General features: G+C 37.7%; 1 protein-coding gene across 4 annotated transcripts in view; it reads left to right on the top strand.

Moving 5' to 3' along the window:
* The window catches only part of LOC150075706 (CCR4-NOT transcription complex subunit 4-like), a 494,519-nt gene that overhangs the window by 390,022 nt on the left and 78,535 nt on the right, over nt 1-25,962 (top strand). For all 4 annotated transcript variants that reach the window (XM_090388673.1, XM_090388675.1, XM_090388674.1 and 1 more), the window contains one exon: nt 18,934-19,079. In XM_090388673.1, the coding sequence (XP_090244799.1) occupies nt 18,934-19,079 (146 nt within the window). The remainder of the gene's footprint in view (nt 1-18,933; nt 19,080-25,962) is intronic.

Below are 25,962 nucleotides of genomic sequence, written 5' to 3'. Positions count from 1 at the left end.
TCACTTGTAGCAGAAGTATCGTACATTATCCATAGATGTTGAAGTTCTTGTTCTTCTTGGTGCTCCACATTGCTGTTCACAACTTCAATTTTTGCGTTTGAGAAGCCAGACTTGACAAAACCGTTCACGACAGTTTGTTTTCTAATTGCGTTTACTGAAGAGGAAATCCATTGAATCGCAACTAGGATGCTGATTTTCTTTGCAAGGTCACTCGCACATGTTACATCGTTCGTGTTTGCAATGAGATGTCTTAAAACACGTTTTCTGTAGTGAAGTTTAAAATTTTTTATTATCCCTTGATCCAAGGGCTGACACTCTGCAGATGTGTTTGGTGGCAGAAAAACGATTTGAATGATACAATTCAATGTGCGGGTGAGATGCAGCATTATCCATGAAAAGAATAATTTTTCTGTTTTGACAAATCATGTTTTGGTTAAAGTGACATCCATTCGCTCATGACATCTCATATCATCCACGCTTTTTTATTCGACTTCCAGTCAACATTCAAAAGATTCAACTTTATGCCCTTGAAACAACGAGGATTTTGTGGTTTTCCTATAACAAGAGGTTGTTCAAAGTCTCCCAGCATATTTGAACAAAATAGTACAGTCAAGCGTTCTTTGGAAATTTTTCCGCCCTGGCACTTTTCGTTTTTTAGACTCTGTTTTTTTCAGGAAGAGCTTTAAAAAACAACCCTGTTTCGTCACAGTTGTAAATATCCTTAGCTTCAAAATCACAACATAAATCTTCCAATTTGACGGTCCACTCTGTTACAATCCCAGTATCAACAGATCCACCTTCACCACCTACGGTTTTCCAAGAAATTTTATGCCGAGTTTTGAACTTGTCTTAGCCATCCCACAGAAGCTTTGAACTCATTTACTCCCATAGATTTCGCAACCTCCAAAGCCTTTTCCCTAGTAATAGGCCCATTAATGGGAATTTTTTTAGCACGTTCGCGACAAAACCACTCATGCGTAACATTGTCAATTTGAAGTCCAACAGTTTTCGGGAATGATTTTTGAACCTGATTATTTCCGTGTTGCCAAAATTGTTTGAGCATTTCATTTTTTTTTCTTTAGGATGTCGCTTACCTGCGTCTTCCCGATTTTGAATTTTGCAGCGAGATTGCGAATACTATTTTTTTGCCGATCATACGCATTAATGAGTTCGACTTTATCTTTTAAAGTTAAATGTTTACGAGAAGACATTGTGCACTTCACACGACACTGAACAAAGCTGGAAACTGAAAAGACGAAAGGCCGACCAAATTCCCCCCTCTGTACACACCGAATTCATCAGAAGTTTTACACGTGCCTTAAAATTCTCGAAAAAGGGTTTAGAACCGCGACGTAAACCTTGATAAAATTCAGAAAATCGGAAATAGAAAATAAACACACAATTGAGACAATACATGGAAGAAAGGTTCCTAGAAAAAGCCATCAGCTCTCCCGCAGTCCGTTATGGGGAGATCAAATTAAGTGCTAATCTAAACGAAACAGTGCAGATTGCCTGTCCGCGTCCATTACAGGGAATGTCTGCTAGACAGAAGCTGAAAACATGTTAAAACCAATGGAGGTGAGTTGGGGAATTTGGAAATGTCCATTGTAGAGAGATGTCCATTAACGAGAGGTGTCCGTTAGGAGAAGTTTCACTGTATATTTTTAATAAAACACCTTCCCACTTTATTCCATTTCTTACCCCCCCCCCTTGAGCTGAGGTGCAGCTCTTCGGATTCTTTTTTTAATTAGATCAAAAATGCCTTTTCACTCAAAAAAAGGTTGCCAACCCCTGCCCTATGCGGTTCCTTACTTCTTGTTAAGAGAGGTCAATTAACTGAAAAATTTTTTCTTAAAAGACAGTGTTATTAAACAATGACAGTCATACATACAAGCATCTCTCCTCAAGGTCATCTGCAATTGATTTTTCAATATGCTCTCCAAACATATCAGTTGGACAGTTACTAACAACCTACGTAACAGTAACCACTTTCCAGTATCATGTGCACTTTTGACCAATTCTTCTCCTCAAAAAGTTGAAAGAAAGCCGTGAATTAGGGTTGAACTTGAAAGTGTCTGCAATTCTGCCCAGACACGATAGGAGGGAGTATATGATGAGAGCCTTGTCGATCAATTCGGCCCTGGAGGGATTGTGCAAGGCTCAAGGGGTAGAATTTTTTTCAGCCTGGACTGTACTTGTTAACAGGAGAGATTGCTTCTACAGGGATGGGATACACTTAAATAGAAAGGGTGCAAGAATTTTTGCTGATGCTGTTGAGGCAGTGTTAGGCGGGTCGGAAAACTGCTAGTTGGGGGGGGATACAAGGACTAATAGATTAACAGTAGCCACTGGCAGAGGTGGAAGTGATTCTTGCACTGCTTCTATTCAAATGAGCAGAAGTCTGTAAAACAAGATGCGGGATATTTCAGAGACTGCTGGTAGTCATTGCGTTACAAGTAAACACATGGGTTGTGTTAGGGTAGCTAAGAATAGAAACAGGTGCATGTATACCTGCGTGTACACCAATGCTAGGAGTTTGGTAAATAAATTTGATGAATTTGAGGTATTGCTCAAAACATCAAAGGCAGATATTGTTGGGATATCAGAGACGTGGTGTCACACAGATATAAGTAATGCGGAACTGGAATTTGGGGAATACAATGTATATAGAAAGGATAGACAGGACAGGAGGGGAGGAGGGGTTATGCTATTAATTAAGAAACACATAAAGTCAAAGGAAGTGAAGCCAGTTGACATCGATGGACAGGGCAGTGTCGAGTCAGTTTGGTGTGACATAAGCATAGGGAAATCAAAATTGAGAGCAGGAGTGTGCTATAGGCCTAATGACTCTGATGAGTATAATAATATATTGTACAGGGAAATAGAGTGGGCCAGTAAATCAGAGAGTCTTATAATGGGGGATTTTAATTTCCCAGATATTGACTGGAATTTGTGGGTTGGTCACTCGCACACTAGCAAGGCTTTTGTGGATTTATTGGATGATTGTTTTCTACATCAGCATGTTCGTGAGGCAACAAGAGGGAGCAATACTCTTGATCTGATTATCAGTAGTGATTCTTCATGCATTAAGAACCTGCAGATAAATGAACCACTAGGTGGCAGTGATCACAGTGTGTTGAAGTGGGATTTACTCAAGGAGGTAACTACCATCAGAGGTAAAGGGAAGGGTTTTTGTTTTCGTAAAGGCGACTATGATGGTCTGAGACAGTATTTAAATTCTATACAGTGGGACCAACTGATGATGTTACCAACAGCAAACTCAAAATGGGAAGCATTCAAGGAACTAATCTTGGTGGCTACCAGGCTTTACATACCAACTAAGTAATATGAGAAAGAGCAAATGATGCCTACAACAACTACTTTGTAGTTTATTAAGAGTTATCTATGGTGTATTTAAACACCGATATTATATAGATACCAAACTCTTAAAGTATTATGCCTTGTGCATTTATTTATTTTAAATATTGACATCTACACCTCTTGGCATCTCTCATATTGTGCGATTAACTTCACAACTGGGTCGTCATGTCTGCATTACCAGGGTACCTGCCCACCCACTGATGATCGGCCAATAGCCGTGAAACAGTGCTGTCTGGGTGGTGGTACTCAACTGAGAATAAGTAACAATAGCCTTCTCTATTAGTGAAGAGTTACTTATTCGAAGTAGTGCAATATCATGGCAACTCGTCGTGAAGGCAGAGCACAATATGAGAAAGAGCAAATGATGCCTACAACAACTACTTTGTAGTTTATTAAGAGTTATCTATGGTGTATTTAAACACCGATATTATATAGATACCAAACTCTTAAAGTATTATGCCTTGTGCATTTATTTATTTTAAATACCAACTAAGAAATATTGTTCAAGGTTTAGGCCTAAATGGATGTCAGATGGACTAATGAGACATGTGGCAGAGAAGAAAAATGCATGGGATACATACAAATTAACACGTGACACAGAAGCCTATGATAGATACAAGTTGATCTGTAACCAAGTTACAAAGGAGGTTAGGCAGGCGAAGGCAGACTACGAAAAATCCTTGGCAAAGGATGCAAAGAAAAACAGAAAGGAGTTCTTTACATACTTGAACTCGAGAAGGAAAGGGATGAATCAGATTGGTCCACGGGATATTGATGGTTCAACAGTTGAGGATCCTGCTCAGGTGGCTAACAATCTAAACGAGTATTTTGCATCTACATTCACGCATGAGGAGTTCGATGTAGGTAAAGAGATTGTTGAGGATAAACATAAAAAAGGCACCTGGGGTGGATGGGATCTATCCAGTTATATTAAAGGAGGCAGCAGAGGAAGTATGCAAACCCCTAGCCATAATTATGAGAGCTTCTTTGGACTCAGGGGAGGTACCCATAGACTGGAGATGTGCAAATGTAACCCCAATTCACAAAGGAGGATCAAAGGCTGACACAAGTAATTATAGACCTGTTAGTTTAACTTCTGTTCCAGGTAAATTAATGGAGGCACTGGTTAAAGAAGCACTGCAGGATCATCTAGACAAGAATTCAGTTATAGCTCAGACGCAGCATGGTTTTGTTAAGGGCAGGTCTTGCCTGACCAATTTGATTGGATACTATGATGTAGTCACAAAAGAACTGGATGCAGGGAATAACTTTGATATTATATATTTGGATCTTAGAAAGGCTTTTGATACTGTTGCACATGGAAGACTGCTGCACAAATTGGAGCAGTGTGGCATTGGAGGCAAGTTGCTGCTATGGATAGGGGGATGGTTGAGTGGCAGAAGACAGAGAGTGGTAATCAATGGACACTGCTCAACGTGGACTAATGTTATTAGTGGAGTTCCTCAAGGTTCAGTGTTGGGTCCATTGTTGTTTTCGGTGTTTATGAATGATATTGATGATGGGATATCAAGTTTAATGTCTAAGTTTGCAGATGATACAAAGGTTGGCAGGGTCGTTAAGGACACTACTGACGCTATGCTGCTGCAACAGGATCTGGAAAGGTTGAACAGATGGGCTGAGAGGTGGCAAATGAAGTTTAACATTGACAAATGTAAAGTACTACATATGGGTAACAGTAACCCCAGAGCAATGTATCAACTCTGCGGTACTACACTGACAGTGGTGGAGAATGAAAAGGACCTGGGGGTAATTGTGCAGGCAGATATGAAGTTCTCTGAGCAGTGCAGACGAGCTGCAAGAGTAGCTCATGGTGTCTTGTCAATGATATACAGGAATTTTTCTAGCAGGGATAAGGAGGTGATTATTCCCTTGTATATAAGGCAATGGTTAGGCCACATCTTGAGTACTGTATACAGGTCTGGAGGCCTCATTTCAAGAAGGATGTAGAGCTGCTGGAACGGGTACAGAGAAGGGCAACAAGATTAGTAAATGGAACAAAGGGTTGCTCTTACGAAGAAAGGCTTAAGTTTTGCAAATTACAGAGTCTGGAGACTAGGCACCGGCGAGGTGATCTGATAGAGGTGTATAAGGCTTTGAATGGTTTGAGCATGCTCAGTGCCAATGGTATTCTTCATCTTTCTCAGAATAATCACCTCAGAGGGCATAAATTCAAATTGAGGAAGGACGGATGTCGGATAGATGTGCGGAAATTTGCCTTTGGCCAGCGGGTGGTTGGTTGGTGGAACCGACTTCCATCACTTGTTGTTGAAGTTGATAGCCTAAACAAATTTAAAGCTCAACTGGACAGGTATTTCGAACGAACGGAAGGGTGAAATGGGAGAGGTTTTTTTTTTTTTTTTTTGGCTGATGCTGAATAAGCTTGCTTTCTTGCATCATATGCCTCTACTAATGCTAATGCTAAAAGGAATAAAAACAGTCTGGAAGTTTGACAAAGCTAACTGGATGAAATATCAAAAACTGGCATATTTCGATATTCAGACCATTGAGACTCTCACCATTGACTCTGCACTAACTTATATTGTTCAGAAAATAATGACAGCTGCAGAAACCGCCATACCCAAATCATCTATGAAAACCCGCATATTTTATTTCTTTGAAGAAGTAAAGCACTTCTTTAAAATATGTACAAATCATCACACTATTCCAGGTATGGCGCATTCTATTTGTATATTATTTCTATGAGATTAAAAGAGATTAAATGTATTGAAGTATGTATTTAATTTATACAACTTTGTATATTCATAGGTAAATTTTAGGCCAACTCTGTTTATTTCCACATGTTCTGGAACTTGGTGGGGCTTGTGAAATTTATGAAAATTAATGGGCTCAAGCTATAAAAGTTTGCAAACTTGGACATTAAGCCTCATATGCCTTCATTAATAAATATAGAGAACAACAATGGGCCTAGCTCTGCATCGGGGAGGGGGGAATTCTGCTAATTACATTAGTCCAATAAGAGCAGTACCCATTGATAACAATAACTATTCCATTTAGATTAATTAACCTCAGTGGAAGCAAAGAACAGTTAAAACTTGTATCAAGCATTAGCCCACACTGCTAACAATAAACAAAGCAAATTGTGCAGAGTTAAATCACTGTGCTGATATCAAGCAGTTGTTAATTTCATGTGCCTTTGTTTTTAGAGGGTTTTTTTTTTTTTTTTTTTTTTTTTTATTTAAACCCCAAACACGAGAGGTATTAGAACCTATAGTACTTAGTGCCGTGCTTGGTTTGGAGGTTGAGAAGACAAAAGAAGATATTTTTTGACATTGGACTTGCACTTCTGAAGACTCTAATTTTCAGGAAATACATATGAAGGAAGGTTGTTCGAGAAAACGGCAGTTGAATGAATAAACGAGGAAGATGAAAAGTTGGTTCTGTGAGTTTGAAGTTGGACGGTAAATGGATGTTGGCTGGTGGCGGCACGTGTTCAGACTGTTTTGAAAGAGAGAGCAGGAATTATAGAAGCCAATTCGGAAGAACAGTGCCCATGGACGTATCTGTAGAAGAGGCATGCAGCAGAAACAGTATGTCTGTGAGACAGCGAGTGGAGAGACTGTTAGACATGAATCGTTAATTAACCTAACTGCTCTCTTCTGAATGGAATCAAGAAGCCTGAAAGAGGTTTTGGGGGCACCACCCCAGATGTGGGAACAATATTCCATGGCAGGGCAGATTTGCGATTTATACAGAGTGAGCAGCTGTTTGGAAGAAAAGTAATGCCGAGAGCGAAAGAGAAAACCAAGTTTTTTAGATGCAGAGGAAGCAATATTTGTAATGTGCTTGTGCCAAGAGAGATTAGAAGTCAGGGTAACCCCCAATAGAGATATATCATTTTGCCTAGAAATTGGAGTGTCACTGAAGATAAGCATAGGAGCAGAAGAATCCTTTTTGCGAGATATAAGAAAAGACTAGGTTTTAGAAGAGTTCAAATCAACTAAGTTGTCTTTGCCCTACCTGAGAATAACCTGAAGATCGGCATTTAAGGAATTGGTAGTAGATTTTCGAAAAGTTGAAGCTGATTGAGCAGGACAAGGTTTCTCAAAATGGAAAGTGGAATGCAATGTGCTATCATCGGCAAAACTATGGATAGGATTTCCAGTCAATGGAAGAAGGTCATATATATACAAGAGGAAAAGAGTGGAGGAATGAACTGAACCTTGGGGAACACCGGCATTAGTGGAGAAGTTAGAAGATAGAGAGAAAACTGGATAACCAATTACTAAAAACAGTTGGCAAACCATAAGACGGAAGCTTGTTTAGAAGACCTTTATGCCAAACACGATTGAAAGCCTTTGAGATGTCAAGAGCAACTACTTGCGTTTCTCCGAACCTTTCCATTGAATTAGTCCATAAATGGGTAACATAAGCCAGAATATCCCCAGTGGATTGACACTGACGGAATCCATGCTGGCGATCGTTGATCAGACGGAAGGTTACTAGGTAGTTTAAGAGTTGGCGGTTAATTGATTTCTCCATTACTTTAGAAAGAGTAGAAGTAATTGCAATGGGACGATAATTGGATGTGAGAGATTTGTCACCCTTTTTAGAAACTGGCTGGATATAAGCAAATTTCCAAACAGAAGGAAAAAACACCTTTGGAATAAGAAAGTGAAAAAAGGCGGCAAAGAATAGGAGCAAGTTCAGGAGCACAGGTTTTGAGAACAAATGGAGAAATACCATCGGGACCTGGAGCTTTCTTAGCATCAAGATTCATCAAAATCCTTCCTACATCCTTTTGAAGGAAGACCACAGGAGGCATTGAATGGAGCGTGGGGAATGGTGGGAGGTGTTTTACCAAGATCATTAATACACGAGTTGGAAGAAAAATGGGATGCTAGCAGGTCAGCTTTATCCTTGGCTGAAGTGACAACAGAATCATCTGGTTTTGACAAAGGTGGGAGCAGAGATGGGCAAAAGTTGTGGCCAATAGCTTTGGCAAGAGACCAGAATGCTCGGCTACCATTGGGGCAAGAAGCAAGTTTTCTACTCTTAGCCTGTTCAAACTCTAGTTTGGACTGCTTAATAACTACTTTACAATTGTTGCGAGATTTGGTGTAGGCAGAAAATGAAGCTGAAGAATTAGAAACAAGCCAATTATGATATGCAACATTCTTCTTTTGAACAGCCTTACCACATTTATTGGAAAACCAAGGTTTAGATAAAGGACGAGATTTTAAAGTGGAGTGTGGGATAAAGGATTCCATTCCTGCAAGAATAATTTCACTGACACCATCTGACCAAACATTGACATCAGAAGTTTTGAAACAGTAATCCGACCAAGGAAAAGAAGAAAAGAAATATCGCAGGTCATCCCATTTTGCATCCTTGTAATGCCAAACAACACGAGGTTGGGAATAGCCATGAGATAAAGGCTCCATTGGAGAAGACTATCACCAAGTTGTGATCTGAAGTGCCTAAAGAACCTCTCACTTTGACCGTGTACTTAAAAGGGCTGTTTGTGAGAAAAACATCAAGCGTGTTGGCTGTATGATTAGGATTGTCCGGTATTCTTGTGGGTATATGAACAATCTGTGTCATTAGTAATTGCAAAAGCCTCAGCATCTCGACCAGCTGGGTCGGTGTGACTATAAAACGGAAGCCATCTGGACTTGTGAACATTAAAATCACCAAGGAAAATTACTTCGCTGTTAGGAAAGTTGGACTGGAGAAAGACAAGTTGCAAAGAGAGGAAGTCAAAGAGCTCCAAGTGATTGGTGGAGTTGGGAGAATAGTAGAGACAACAGATGAATTTGACACAGTGAGGTTGAGAGATTTTAAGCCAGAGAAGATCAAAGAGAGGAGATTCCAAATTGCTAAATCTCTGACAGAAAATATCAGAACGGAAATATGCACAAGTACCACCTTTGAGGCAAACGGAATCATACGGCGAATAATTTGGGTATCTGAGATGAGCAGTAGTTGAATCAACCGATAACTGAGATTCTGTCATAAAAAGTACATGGGGTTTTGCCGACTGGAAGTGGAAATGGACATTGTTGAGATTAGAATTGAGACTACGTATATTTGTGAAATGAATTAGGAAGTGCATGGAAGGTTTAGATCTTTTCGCAGATAAGCTTGCTCTATTAGTTTGACAATTCATGGTGTATTCAATAGTAAGAAAAAGTGGGTGGGACATTCTGTATGAAGTAATGAAATTTTTGGATATGGCATACACATGGTAAGAATATACCCAGATCCTTGACATAACATGGCCTCGACAATGCTCCCCGCATACACACTACTCGGACTCCCTCCAGTCATTATCTGGCAGAGTAGAGGTAGCAAGATTATACACTAGCTGATCTGGAAGCCTCCTAGAGAGTTATCAATAGGTCCAGTGTACTAACTAGCAGCCGGCCTGCGAACACCGTTTTAGAACTGTACCCTCGAAACGTAAGGAATATTGGATCTCACCACGATATTCATCATAACCTCAAAAGTCATCAATCATACTGAATGATGGAAGAGATAGGAAAGGAATGACCGGAATTTAGCTTTAGAGACTAAACATGGGTTCCACCACTTCAAGCCTCCAATAAGCAAAGTGTTGGTATTGCACCAGTTGACGAGAGTCATCTACCACCTGGTACTGCCTGGTAACATAGAGGGACGGCATTCCTCCATGTGGCGTGGGCGCCACACCTCGACCCCTGCTTACGTTGCTACACACCTTGGTGGTCACCCACCATGTACTTGTGCATGGAGGTTATACCAAGGATTACTAACAGTCCCACCATCATGAAGGTGAAAGCAGAGGATTTGGCTGTCACAGACCCTCCGTACTTCGCCGAAATTGGGTCCACTTGACTTGAGTGTCACCCGAATATCAGTTCCGTCAGCGTGTTTAGACTCCCAGGTGGCAAATACAAGCTTGTCTGGCATATCTGAGAGAATGTCTGTGACAACCTCAAGGTCCAAGAATACAGTCAGTCCTCATATAACACCTGTTTACACTACACGAATTCGATCATACACAATTTATAAATAGGCGAACGGTATTGTATATAACACGAAACGAATTCGCTTATGCACGATTCGCCTTTGTGTTTACAAGAAATGGCAGTCCAATGCGGAATCACTCCAACTTAATGCAACTTGATAGGAAAGAAGAGAATATTCCGAAAATGTATTTTTGTTTTTTATATCAGTGATGGGGAAACACATTTCATCATAATAACCTTAAAACCGACACAATTCCAGCTATCGGTATTATCGCAAACTCAATTAGATAGTTTACTACCAATTTATAACAGATTCCACTAGCAGAAATGCAACTGGAAATTGTTTTTGTTTTATGGTAGTGACCTCCAAAAATGTGCTTTAGTAAAATGTGAGGTGTTAATAGTGTGTCTCTGCCTTTACGCTGTTGTTTATTCAGTTGCTACACGAGCCAACTTTGTTTATCAAATGTGCCTCCTCATTTTGTAATTGTGCTTTATTCCCTAAAAATGAGTAAAATACTTAAAAGGTGTGAAAAGGAAGTGTCCTGGTAAAGGCACTACAGATCCAGAGAGAAAAAGAAAAGCAATATGGATAGACAGAGGTGGACTGGGCCAAAAATTCTTATCGGGGTAAATTTATAGTGGCCTCATACTAGCGTTTATGGCCAAAACCGCACTGTCCTCTGGTCCACCGGGGTTTTCCCGGTACGGTGTATGGCCAGTCCGCCTCTGTTCATAGAGAAAAAAATGTGAAATTCTGAAACGCTTTGAGCAAGATGAAAGAACATGCGATATTGCACATGTTACAGGCCTAAATGAGGCAATGCCAAGAAACTGACATAGCTGAGTGGTCAGGAGCGAGAGTGCATAGCACGCGTTCCTTGCGTAGACCAGGGTTCAGGCCTGTGACTACTAAATACGATAAATATTTGTATTGATGATTTATTGTAACCTCTACTGACTTGGTTGTCATGCTTGAGTATAAACAGAAATTAGAAAGAATGCAGAGAAAATAAAAACAACTCAAAGTGTAATAAAATCCATTAGATCAAGACAAAGAATTGGAAGAGATGGAACGGCTGTCATCTGTTTGGATAGAAAATCAAACAAAGAACAAATTTTGCTTATGATAGAAGCAAAAGCATTAGCAATATTGTATTACATAATAGTCATAATAAAATTCATAACTATTTTATTACGATTATTTATTGTGTTGGGTAATGTTTTGGTTAAAAATCTGTGTTCAATCTTGGGTGGTCAGCACCTAACCCTATAGGTTAGGTACTGACCACCCATAGGGCCTGTTATTTATATTGCACGAGGATTTATAGGAACACAAGTATCATGCTATATGAGGACTGACTGTATTCATATATTGATCTTTTAAGAATATCCACATATGTACAGCAGCAGCAGTGAACATATTAATGACCAACCTTTAGTTAATTCCAGCTTCAGTTAATTCCAGCTATCGCAATAGACGGCGTGCCCACTTCAAAAAAGGATAACCCAAAATATCTGGGTATAACCCTCGACACAGAACTACGTTTCACCAAACACATTGAAAACAGCTCCAATAGAGCACTGAAGAAGTTAAACATCTTAAAAAGCTTATGTGGTACGAACTGGGGAGCAAATCCGAAAACACTCAAAACAACTTATACCACACTTATCAGGGCTAATTTGGAATATGCAGCACCAATATGGGCACATGCTTCTGAGTCTGCACTTGGAAAACTGGACAGGATCCAAGCAAGAGCAGCCAAAATAATCATTGGGGCTGTTTCGTCTACAAACAACACCAGTGCAGAGCGGGAATGCGGCCTTCAGACACTCAATCAAAGAAGAAGATATCACACAATTAAATTCACTAATAAGGCTAACAGCAGAGACATTGATCATATCTCCCGTAGGACCTTTATAAATTGGAACTGCAAGTCAAGACTCAAAAGGTCATCTACCATGAAATACGATAAGGAAATCAGAGAAAGTCTTGATCTTGAACTCACAAAATATGACATACTTCAAGAGCCTACCTTACCATCTTGCATCCCCCAAAATACCACAATAAATTTGGATCTCGTGGAACACTGTACAAAAAAAGAAATTGAGACCATTGTCAAAGCTATAGGAATCAAAACAATTGAGACTTATTCGAGACGTGACCTAGTACAGATGTATACCGATGGATCCTCTGACGAGACTATCCTCAAGGGCGGAGCAGGCATACACATCACCCTGACAAATACTACAAAAATGCAACAAAGCATAGGTGCAGGCAGCATCGCCTCTAACTTTACATGTGAGCTAAGGGCAATCCTTGAGGCCCTAAATAGTTATATTTCACTAAGAGACATAGATAGAGCCAGAGGGCTTGTAATCTTCTGCGACTCAAGAGCGGCCCTGCTGGCAATAAAACATGGACGAACAGGACTCACACAGGACATTCACCTACACCTGGAGACAGTTCATCAATTGGGAAAGAGCTGCACACTACAGTGGATGCCCGCGCATGTGGGTATAGAAGGAAATGAGGCGGCCGATAAACTGGCAAAAGAAGCAAGAAACTTAAATCACAACACCTCAAAAACCATAACTCTAGACGATGCTAATGGCATCGCCAGATACAGACTCAGACAGAAACATATAGAAACTGATCACCAAGTCTGCGAGATTAATGCAAATAGGAACATCACTAAGACCATTGCCAGACTGAGAACTCGACACATGGCAGGTATGAAAATTAGTGCGGATGGTACCAGAACTTATAAACTTTGCAGAAACTGTCCGAACGAACAGCTTACTCCGGAACACATCTTCAGCTGTCCTGCAATTCAGGCGACTTTGCAAAGCATGGACGAATCCCCTTTTCAGAGAGAACTCTACAACGAAAAGATCGTGGACTTAGCTAAAGCAGTGATATCAGCGCATGGTTCAATTTGACTTCAAATGGACACGACACCAACCAACCAACCTTTAGTTAATTAAACCTCACAATCATATATCAATAAATAAATTTTCGGTTTATACTCCGGCACGACAACCAAGTCAGTAGAGTTTACAATAAATCGTTAGTACAAATATTTATTGTATTTAGTAGTCATGGGCTTGAAGCCCGGTCCACTCAAGGAACGCGTGCTATGCATTCTCGCTCCTGACCACTGGGCTACATCAGGCCTAATATATATATATATATATAAATAAATAAATAAAAAATGTGTGGTTTTGTAGAATAAAGTGTCTGTGAAAATGAAAAGTCCACAAGGTGCAAGAACTAAGAAGTTTAAGGGATGGTAGAAAGTGGAAGTGAAATAGTGGTTAAACAGGTGAAAGAATACAAAAAACCTAGTGCAAAAATGAACTGGGACTGAGGGGGGGAAAATTTATACAAGTAAATAAATAATAGTATATTCAGATATGGGAGAGCAATTTTAGCAAGAGATCGAATCAGGGGATGGCAAATATGCATAATCTGAATATAGTAGATGAAAATATGATAAATAGCCAAGAAATTCATCAGGGGACTACTCCTGACCATGTATCAGGCACTGCGTTTCCAAACTTGTCTTGTCTGTAGTATTAGAAAAAGGGGGCAAATATACAGCCTTTTATCGTAATACTAGTAGACAAGGTAGTCCCTATGCAACGTAAAAAATGTAAATTAGAATAAATACAAATATATACAAATTTACGAAAGTGTAATGTGGAATATAATACAAATGTATGTGAAGTGCATGAAAAAGTATAGACAAGCAAATTGTATAGGGAATCGTAAATTCTAGGGGAGAGGAGAGAAAAGATCTTCAAAAGAAGGCGAAAATAACGATAGGATTTAGAATAGATGGAACGTTTGTATCACCCTCATAACTGGAAAAAATAGAAAAAGACAGTATAGAGAAAAAAAAAAGTCATTCAAAATACTGAACTTACTAGGTGTGTAAGACCCAACCTTAAAGAAAGGGTTCTGATATAAGCAAGCGTTAGTAAAAATGGGTGTTAATACCCTAGGCTTGTAGAGAAGGGAAATTGAAACCAAAACTAAAAGTTACCTGGAGTCATTAAGTAGAGCGGAGGAGCGATACACAGCCAGGAAACAAATGGGAGAAACAATGACAAGTCACAGAGTTTTTGTATATTTAGAGATCATTTAACCCAGCCTTTTTATTTGGTGAAGAAATTTTATCATTGGATACAAAAATTCTTCTTCAAGGTTTCTAATTCTGTTTCCAACAAAAGTTTTTTGCCTGTCAATTCTTTGTCACACTCTTCAATGGATTCACTAAACCTCCAATCAACTGCAGATGTGCCTAACTGTGCTTTTCTCTTTCTACCGCAGTTTGTCATCTTGGAAGTTTGGAGCCGTAATCTATAAACCCTGTTATCTGATCATCTAAATTTTACCGGATTTTATCTCCTGTTGTTCTTAATTATTCTTGTTCTATTTTTTGGTCCGCGGCCTTCTGTCTGACGTTTCATGTTTTTAGGCCATCTTTCCCAAAATTTTTTTCAACAATACAGATTGGAGACCGGTGTCAGGGAAGCACAGTGCCAAACCTGGCGGTTGTAATCAGGGAAGAGACACACTTAATAAGTCCAGGAAAAAAAGCCATATGTACAGGATTCCAAAAAGAAGAGAGGACAAATTAAATCTAAACGTGTGAAAAAACTTGGAGAGTAAAGCAACAGTAATCTCATTCCGAAAAGGAACCTTAAACAGAAGTAATGAACAGTGATTACTAACTAAGTAGTGAAAATCCCACCAAATAATATATAACTCTACAATACCTTTAACACGGGCCGGTGCCAAGTAAATCGAAATTGAATTTATTTTTAATTATAGATGAAACTATACTGAAACAGTATTGGATGAAAAAAGGAGATATATCATTATTTAAAAGCTTGTAATAAAAAACTTTTATTGCTTTGCTGAAAAGGATATGGTTACTTCATAGGTTGGCTAATCTGATGGCTTGAGTACAAATGGTATTTTTGTGAATTTTTTTGGAAATATTAGATTGCCAATTTGTGAGGTAAATTACCTCAAAGTTAAAATAGTTTCTTTTATCATAAATGTCAATAAGATGAGGAACTGCATTATTGCAGATTATAATTTTCAGATCAAGGAAGTTGCCTGTGCAATTATCAACATTTTGTTTATTGAGTTTAAGTTCAGAGGGGTAAATATCTGCAGCTAAGCGTTCAAAGTCAGAATTTAAAACTAAGATGTCATCAACATACCAGAAGGGTAAAAATTTGATTGGGATTGCTGGTAAAAAATAATTCCTCGTAGTTGTGTAAAAACAAGTTAGAGACAAGGCTGGAAATCTGTGAACCCATGGGAACTCAAATAATTTGTTTGTATGCAAGCTTGCCATCGAAAATAAAATTATTGAGTATGCAAAGATTGACGAGGTTGTCCTAAGTACTCTCTTGAATATTAAGTTTCCCGTGGTATTTGTTGAACAATTGTTTTAGCACAAACACTAGTAGGTTGAGTGGGAATGGAAGTGAACAAGTTTGTGAAATCAAAAGTTTCAGTACTAGTAATAGAGAGATTGGATCTAAAAATGTTTAAAACAGATTGGTTATTATTAATAATCCAGATAGGCATAAGGTTGCTGAAGATTGTTTTTAGCTGTCTGAAGAATTGCTTGTAGGGTAGGTAGCATCCACTATTTTTGGAACTAGTTATGAATCTGAAACCTACTGGATGTTTGTGGAATTTGGCTATCACATAAAGGAAGGGAAGGGTAGAGTTTTGTATTTTGGTGTGCAGTTTTTTATGTAAAGCTAGAAGCTTCTTTATTGTTGAAGCAGGATTGAGACTGCATGATATATATGTGGAGCTATTCTCTATTTCAGATTTTAGTTGGTTGAAGTAGAATTGTTTGCAAAAGATAGCAAAGTTGTTGGATGCTTTGTCAACTGGGATGATAATAAAGTTGTCCTGTAATTCTAAAATGTTTTTTTTTTTTCAGATTGCTGAATAGAGTGTAGTGGTTATTATCAAGGTTGTAGGACTTGGCAATAGCCTTTTTGATGTCTTGATGGATAATAGTTATCCAGTTTTGAATATATATATATATAGTTATTCTTTTTGTATTATCGTTCTATTGTGGTTTATTCCGTTTTTGTTCATTTTCTTAATTACATGTATTTTCTACACATAGGTATTATAGTTAATACATTACTGGTCTTTAAGCTAGCCTAATCTCGGTTATCTTAATTTTCCATGGCCTATACATTCAGGATTTTTCAACTTGTTACGTATTGCTAAACAAATCATTTCAATTATTGACGAAAAATTGTAGCAATACTATTTTAAAAAAATATGATATAATATTAAATATATTTTACATTTTTGTATTACATCACATGGACGTCAATCCCCTACTTCATCGGGGGCTTTGAGCGGATTGACATTCCATTCGATGTAATGCATTTCTTACTTACCCGTTTCTGTTTGCATCTATCACAGCTTTGCTATTTTATCCATTTACTAAATTCTAAGTTTCTATTTTTAATTTTTAATTTTTTGGTCCCATGTTTATCTTAATTGCTATTAGTAAATCAGTATTATTTATTATAAATTTATTATGAACCCGATTAATTCCCCATAATTTTTACAGCAACTGTGATAGAATACACAAAGCCCAACGGGTAAGTTTATTTAATATATTGCATTAACATTACTTACTTGCTGTTTTTCAATGGAGGTCCTAGAGTTGAAGAGTCGAAAAAAGGAAAGTTTCCCGCCCTTAACTTGTTTTAAGGATGGCTATTTTTATTGCGCAGTCGCAATGACGTTTCAATGTGTTACTTCCATTAGGTTTCACTTCCATTAGGGTTGTGTGCCGATGGTGTATTGGCCGAAGTCCCCGATCTTCAGGCCAATGTCTGTTATGGTGGTTTTGTAGTTGGATTTCGATGAATTTATTTAGTTGTGTATTTACATAATTTTTACATTTATTTCATGCCTTACCTCGGACAGTGCCGGTACCGCTTTTCCAAGGCGTAACAGCACTTGATTGTCCAGAGGCAAAGCTATATACATATATACAGCCTCTTACCATGGGTGTGGGGGGGGGTGAATTTTGGCAATAGGTCGTAGTGCAGTCAGGCGACGAGCCTCGCCTGAGTGCAATAGACCTAATAAATAAGGGGATACTCTTCTGAGCAAATACTATTATATTTTTAGCTGGCTTTTGATAAATGCATGTGGGTCTATATTGGGATGGTGTTTTCTACTATTTGCGTATATGGCAGTTTTTATGTGATATCTACTGTATTGTTTGGGAATTTTGTTTCTATCCAGCGTTATAATGAGTTTTTCAATAGCTATAATTACGTTATTTATATTATTGCATATTTGTAATAGTCTGTTTGTCTGATTTCTTATGGTATTACCATGTACATGCTTTGCTACCTTTGCGAGGTAAGGCATGAAATAAATGTAAAAATTATGTAAATACACAACTAAATAAATTCATCGAAATCCAACTACAAAACCACCATAATAGACATTGGCCTGAAGATCGGGGACTTCGGCCAATACACCATCGGCACACAACCCTAATGGAAGTGAAACGTGAAACCTAATGGAAGTAACACATTGAAACGTCATTGCGACTGCGCAATAAAAATAGCCATCCTTAAAACAAGTTAAGGGCGGGAAACTTTCCTTTTTTCGACTCTTCAACTCTAGGACCTCCATTGAAAAACAGCAAGTAAGTAATGTTAATGCAATATATTAAATAAACTTACCCGTTGGGCTTTGTGTATTCTATCACAGTTGCTGTAAAAATTATGGGGAATTAATCGGGTTCATAATAAATTTATAATAAATAATACTGATTTACTAATAGCAATTAAGATAAACATGGGACCAAAAAATTAAAAATAGAAACTTAGAATTTAGTAAATGGATAAAATAGCAAAGCTGTGATAGATGCAAACAGAAACGGGTAAGTAAGAAATGCATTACATCGAATGGAATGTCAATCCGCTCAAAGCCCCCGATGAAGTAGGGGATTGACGTCCATGTGATGTAATACAAAAATGTAAAATATATTTAATATTATATCATATTTTTTTAAAATAGTATTGCTACAATTTTTCATCAATAATTGAAATGATTTGTTTAGCAATACGTAACAAGTTGAAAAATCCTGAATGTATAGGCCATGGAAAATTAAGATAACCGAGATTAGGCTAGCTTAAAGACCAGTAATGTATTAACTATAATACCTATGTGTAGAAAATACATGTAATTAAGAAAATGAACAAAAACGGAATAAACCACAATAGAACGATAATACAAAAAGAATAACAATATGTACTCTGTTCGTACCCATGCATTGCTAAAACAGCTACTGGGACAACAGAAAAAGCTAGAGATAGAAATAAATTAAGTAAAACTACTACAAAAGCATATTAAAAATAAAATACAACATGAATTATCATATTACAAAAGAATAATATATATATATATATATATATACTATAAAATGTGCAACTTTATAACTTTAATGAAATATACAAATTTTCATTTTATATTTTTCAGGTATCTCACCAAACTTATCATCCGAAAATCTAATTAACAGTCATCTCATAATGAATAGGCAGTCACATATGTCCCAAAATGTGGGGTTGCATATGAATGGTTTCTCTAGATATGATGTTCAATTAAATGGTGACCTAAGGCCAAGAGTAAGTTTCAAAGAGAATTATTTTGTAAAGAAACTAGTTTTTTTATCATCATTTAATAAAGTTTTTTTTTTTTTTTTTTTGGAAATCAAAAAAAAACACAAATAGTTATTGAAACCATAATCCCTTAGTGCTTGGTGAATGGATTATTGAAGGTTGAGAAGCCGGTTGAAACTAGTTAGACATTTGCACATTAGATGTGAATTTCAGTGAATTGTACTCTCCAGAATAACATAGAGATGTATTAGGGAAGGACCGAAATAAATGAATAAACAAAATAATAGGAATGACAGTTCTCTTAAGTTTAGAATTTTGCCACAAATGGATTTGTTAAGCACAGGTTCCAACTGGTTTAGAAAACTAACATTAGAAACTGCCATTCACCAGGTGGCATTTTATTAGGTACACCCACCCCTTTTCATGAAATGGAGCACTCCTTCAGTAACTATCATTTGTTCATACCATGTAATACAAAACAGGTGGACAGATATATGGGAATGTTGTTTGTGTGAAATTGAATGTAAGAAAAGGCAAGTCAAAAGATTTGTGTCTTGAATGTGGCATGTAATTAGCACCAATATAAGTATAGTCGGTCCTCGTATAACACGTGTTTACATTACACGAATTCGATCATACACGATTTATAAATAGGGGAACGATATCTTATGTAACACGAACCGAATTTGCTTATGCATGATTCGCCTTCGTGTTTACAAGAAATGGCAGTCGAACGCGGAATCACCCCAACTGAACGCAACACGATAGGAATGAAGAAGATTCTGAAAATGTATTTATGTGTTTTATATCAGTAAAGGGGAAACACATTTCACCATAATAACGTAAAAACCCACACAATTCCAGCTATCGATAATTTGCAATTGCAATTAGATCGAGTTTACGACCAGTTTATAACAGATTCCACTAGCAGAAACGCAACTGGAAATTGTTTTTATTGTTTTATGGTAGTAAACCCCAAGAAATGTGCTTTAGTAAAATGTGAGGTGTTAATAGTGTATCTCGGCCTTTACGGTGTTGTTTATTCAGTTGCTACACGCGCGCAGCTTTGTTTATGTGTATTAAGGGTGCCTCCTCGTTTTGTAATTGTGCTTTAAAAATGAGTAAAATACTTAAAAGGTGTGAAAAGGAAGCGTTCTGGCGAAGACACTGCAGATTCAGAGAGAAAAAAAAAAAAAAAGCAATATCGATAAACAGAGGCGGACTGGGTCAAAAATTCTTACCCGGGAAAATTTATAGTGGCCTCACACTACGGTTTATGGCCAAAATCACACCGGCCTCCGGCCCACCGGGGTTTCCCTGGTAAAGCTTATGGCCAGTCCGCCTCTGTCGATAGAGGAAAAAAATATGAAATTGTGAAATGCTTTGAGCGAAATGAAAGACCATGTGATATTGCACGTGCTACAGACCTAAATGAGGCAACGTCGAAAATTACAAAGAATGCGGAGAAAATAAAAACTTTCATAGCAGGAACAACTCAAAGTGTAATTAAAATCCAACGACACAAGAAATGGAAGAGATGGAATGGCTGTCTTTTCTATCTGGTTTTTTTGCTGCTAGCTCCTGCATTGTCGATCGTATCTTTGGTTTATTGTGATCTGACTGTGGAAGTATTTCTTTAGGTGTTATTAACAGTTTCAAGGTGAAATATTACTTAGCTTTGTGATACAAAGACAGCTATCTGATTAAGTGAGTGTGGTTTACCACATCGGCAGAGCCAATATGGCTGCCATGTGGTAAAGATCGTCGTCGGCGGATCTAGTTTTGGCGGGAAACGTAAATCAGTTTTCCTTTTTTGCGTTGAACCTAAAAGGAATTGTTCAAGAACACAGGATTTAGAAGTTAGAATTATTGAAATACTGTAGTTGTTTTTACTAATATAGTTGGAAGTTGCTTATTTAATACTACTAATATTAATCTATTTGTGAGTTTTTGATATCAAAGAATTATGGAAGAAAGAAATCCTAATGGTAAACGATCTTTAGACAGATCCAGCGGGGAGGGAGAGGATACTTCACCCCTACTCCCACCTAAAATTCCTCAATCTCATGGCGATATACGAAGGTTAGGTGAGTTTGTATATTCCAAAAGTATTGGTCACGAGCAGTTAAGACCCGCGGCTCAGTTAATACGAGAGCAGAGCACAGGTGGTGAGTTATTTGAAGTGGAGGGGATTGGGTCTATTCCCACCCCTATTTCGAATACAGATTCAAGTACAATGACTGATGAATGTGAAAATTATGCGAGTAGAATAACTGAGGAGTGTGATAATATTCAAGATGCGTCCTCTGTATATTCGGTTATTTCTAAAATGCGAAAAGATATCACAAGTTTTCTTTTCGGAGAGGCTAATAAGGTGACTAAAAAAAATGGGGATATCATTATGGATAAATGGTGTAATTTGGAGACTGTAACAACTGCACTATTGATAGAAAATGAGAGATTAAAAGCCATTAATGAGGAAATTGATAAAAGAGCCCAATTGCTACAAACAGTGTTACAAACTTTATCTGTGGTCTCCGGCAAACACATTCAACAGGATGAACCAAAGTCAGGTGTAGATACAGATGAGTTCCTGACGGATAGGTTACATACACAAGAGCCTGTGCGTACCTATGCTGATACTGTGAAGGCTACTATTGAGAAGGGTGTTTCTTCTAGTGATCTTATTAAATCATCTAATAATTCTAATAATGTTCTAATAATTAGAGCTTCAGATAACAGTGACCTGAAAACAAGTTCTGATGTGAAAAATGTAGTTACAACAACTCTTAAAAATGATTTGAAGAATGTAAAAGTGAAATCTTTGCGACTTGTTCGCAATCGAGGAGTGGTTGTGGAAACAGCTACGAAATCAGATTTGGACTGCTTAACTTCAACGGCGGCGTTTTCCGAAGCTGGAGTGATCACTGGCGTTCCTCGTAAAGGTAATCCATCAGTCATAATTTATGACGTCCCACGGGATCTTTCAAAGGACGATATTGTGGATAATCTTTATAACAAGAACTTGATAGATTACGGTTTCACATTAGAAGAAGTGAAGCAACAAACAGTTTTTCGTTTTACTACTCAGGCCAGGTCGTCATCGCTAGTTCATTGGGTTGTTAGCTTCTCACCTAAAATTTATAAATATGTGTCCTCCCTGGACAGGTTGTTTTTGACTTGGAGTTCTCACAAGCACCGTCCTTATACGATAGTCACTAAATGTTTTCTGTGTCTTGGGTATGGACATACTACCCAATATTGTTCGCATGAGTCCCCGTCTTGTGGACATTGTGCTCGAAGTGGGCACGTATTTAATGAGTGTCCATTTAAGGAAGAGCCACCTAGTTGTATCAACTGTAAGAGACGTAGGAAGGAATATCAGCACTCGGTTAGGGACGGCACGTGTCCCGAGTACTTACGGGCATTACAGACGGCACGATTAAGGACCGCCAATGAATAATAGTTATAATAATACCAATAGAAGTTTTATTCCCGGAGATGGAGCTGTTATTGGAGATAATAATGTTCTTGCTGATTCTCCTGTGTCTTTGCTTGCTGGTATTAGGATTATGCAAATTAACGGTCAGCGTTCTAGAGCAGTATCGGACGAAATTCGAGTGTCTGCTGAGCAAAATGCTATTGATATTATTGCAATTCAAGAGCCTTATACTGTTAAAGTGCAACCTGCATATACTCCAAAGGTAACGGGATTTCCACTCACTGCCCGTATAATTCAACCGGTCTCTGAGGAACTTAAAACATGTATTGTGGTATTAAATAGTCAGCTTGATATCACTATAATCAATGGTTTATGCAATAGAACGGCTACTTGTATTTTGGTTACATATTTGAATTTGAATTTTTATTTAATTTCTCTATATTGCCCTCCCTCAGAAGATTTTAATTTATCCCTGAATTATCTAGAAACAACTTTAAATTTCTTGGGTCCACAGAATGTCTTAATAACTTCTGACGTAAATGCTAAATCTCCACTCTGGTTCAGTAATGGAAGTGATCGTCGTGGTCATATGTTGGAGGAATTTATTATTAATAACAGCTTAAATGTAATAAACCTACCTCAAGAAGTAACAACCTTTTCCAGCTCTGTTGGAGAATCAAATATTGATGTGACATTAACTAATTTTAATTTTAAAGCAATTGTTCGTGATTGGATGGTGATTACTGATTGGACAACAAGTGATCATCGGGTTCTATTTTTTGTTGTTACTGATTTTTCTAAACCTGGAGATCAATTTTTACTACAGCCAGCTTTAGTCAGATTTTCTATAAATCATATAAACTGGGAATTATTTGACTCATCCATTTCTGCAGATTTCCCTGAACAAGACTTTTCGTCTCTTCACTCTTTTACGGCTGCTGGAATTGCTGCCTTATTACGCCAGTCATTACTTAAGGCCTCTTACAAATCGGCCAGCAAGAAAAAGATTAGTTTAAAGACCTGTTCCTGGTGGACCACAGAATTGTCTTCTTTAAGGAAAAAGGTACATCAAGCCCGTCGAAAATATCAGCGTCGACGTAGGGATTGGCATTCTGATGAAGTAGCTTATTTTTACTCTCAATACATTTTACTCAAACAACGTTATGTAAAGGCTATAGCCACACGTAAACGGGAAACATGGAAGGAGTTTGTTCACAGTGCTGGTAATGATAATCCTTGGGGTCTTATTTATAAGATAGCTCGTAATAAGATTCACTCTTTAGACGTATACGGCACTGTGAAAGAAGATTTCCTGGAGACTACTGATTGGATAAATACAGTTAATGTTATTCTTGACAGACTATTCCCGGTGGATGATCTAACTACTGATTCTGTTGTACATTCAAATATTCGAGTTGCAAATTCGCTTTATACCACCAATATTCAGACAGAAGAATTTACCATTGATGAGTTAACCTCTGTTGCTAAAAAGATTAATATTAAGAAATGTCCAGGGATAGATCTGGTTGAAAATACATTTATTTTGCGATTTTTCAAATTGCGTCCACAAGTACTGCTTTTACTTTTTAATAAATGTCTTCAAGGTCTCTTTCCTGATATGTGGAAAATTGCGCTTTTAAAACTGATTAAAAAACCAGATAAACCAGCATTAAATCCTAGATCTTATAGGCCTATTGCACTTTTGCCAAATCTTGGGAAGTTGCTAGAGCGCCTAATGACTCTGCGTGTTACTAATCTTCTTCAGTCGAAAAATATGGTGTCCTCTAATCAATACGGGTTCTGTGTAGGGAAGTCTTGTGAAGATGCACTTGTTGAATTTGCTCGCAGCATTGAGAATTCAACATCAAAGTACACGTTAGCTACCTTTGTTGATTTCGAGGGTGCATTTGATTCTCTATGGTGGCAGAGTGCTCTCGAACGGTTACGATCAGCTGGATGCTCTCAGCAACTGTACCATCTGTTCGCAAGCTATTTCAGTAATCGTCACATTTTAGTGAAATCTAAATTTCAGGAGGTGTCTAGAGAAGTCTCACGAGGATGTCCCCAGGGATCTATCTTAGGGCCTCTTATATGGAATATGGTATTACAGGATTGGATTTCCCGTTGTTTCAGTAGCACTAAAATCATCGCTTATGCCGACGATCTCACTATCTTAATTCATGGTTCATCTAGATCTGCTATCGAAAGTAATGCCAATGATGTCTTACAAAATTTATTTCAATGGACAGTGGATAATAAATTGACAATAAGTTTGTCTAAGACTAAAATGATGATCTTTGGATCACATTTAAACCCTCAACGACCCCCTTTAGTGAAGATTAATAATAACAGGATTCCACTTGTCTCTGAAACTAAATTACTTGGGATTACAATCGACTCAAAGCTTAATTTTGTCTCTCATTTAAATAATGTAACAACAAAGATCAGAAGATTCACTGGTGCTATTGTAAAAATTTCTCGTTCAGACTGGGGACTTTCTAGACGTACCATGAGAATTTATTATAATGCCGTATTCCTTCCTATGGCTACTTATGCGGCAGGTGTATGGTTTCACAGGCTTAGAACTGTTAAATTTCGATTGAAGTTGGCTACTATGCAACGCACAATATTATTATGTATGTTAAGAGCTTGTCGTACTGTTTCAACTTCTGCACTGCAGGTTCTTGCAGGTGTATTGCCATTGGACCTTCACGTTGCTTACAGAGGTCTTTGTTATAGGTTAAAAAACCAACTATCAACTGAATTTATGGGTTTGGTTCTGAACATTAATTCAGATATTAAGCAAGAACGTAATCGTTTGTGGAATGAAATGATAAATCTATGGCAGACACGCTGGGATACGTCATCTGTCGGATCTGTTACTAGGACTTTTTTCCCTGAGGTGACCTTTTGTGTAAAGCAGAAACCTGTCTGGTTCTCTTTGGATTTATATACATCCTTCCTCTTAACGGGACATGGATCTCTTAACGAAAAACTATGTCGTTTTGGTCTTTCTAGGACGGAAGCTTGTCAATGCGGGGAAAATGAAAATTGGAGCCACATTTTATTTGAATGTCCGCTGTATAATGACTTTAGAGATGTTCTTCGTTCGTCAGTTTCTACACTCTCTCATGGGCATGAAACTTTGCTGGTGGGAGACAAGAATTCTTATGTTGCTCTTCAGCAGTTTGCATCCGATGTTTTCACAAGAAGAAGAATTTGTTATACGAATAATTCTACTTCTTTGTCTGGTGAAGCTACTCAATAGGGAGCAACATTCCCAAATTTTTTTTTTTTTTTTTTATTAGTTTATTCATTTATTTTCTATTTATTTATTTATTCATTTATTTTTTATTTATTTGTTTATTATTTATTTTATTTAATTTTATTTATTTATTTTTTTTTTTTTTTTAACACCACGGGAAATCCTTTTTTTTTTTTTTTTTT

The sequence above is a fragment of the Mastigoproctus giganteus genome, chromosome 14 (assembly GCF_048544385.1).
Source record: "Mastigoproctus giganteus isolate SK-2022 chromosome 14, ASM4854438v1, whole genome shotgun sequence".
NCBI lineage: Eukaryota > Metazoa > Arthropoda > Arachnida > Uropygi > Thelyphonidae > Mastigoproctus > Mastigoproctus giganteus.
Note: the sequence above shows the minus strand (reverse complement) of the source record. Positions and strands in the feature narration are given on the sequence as shown.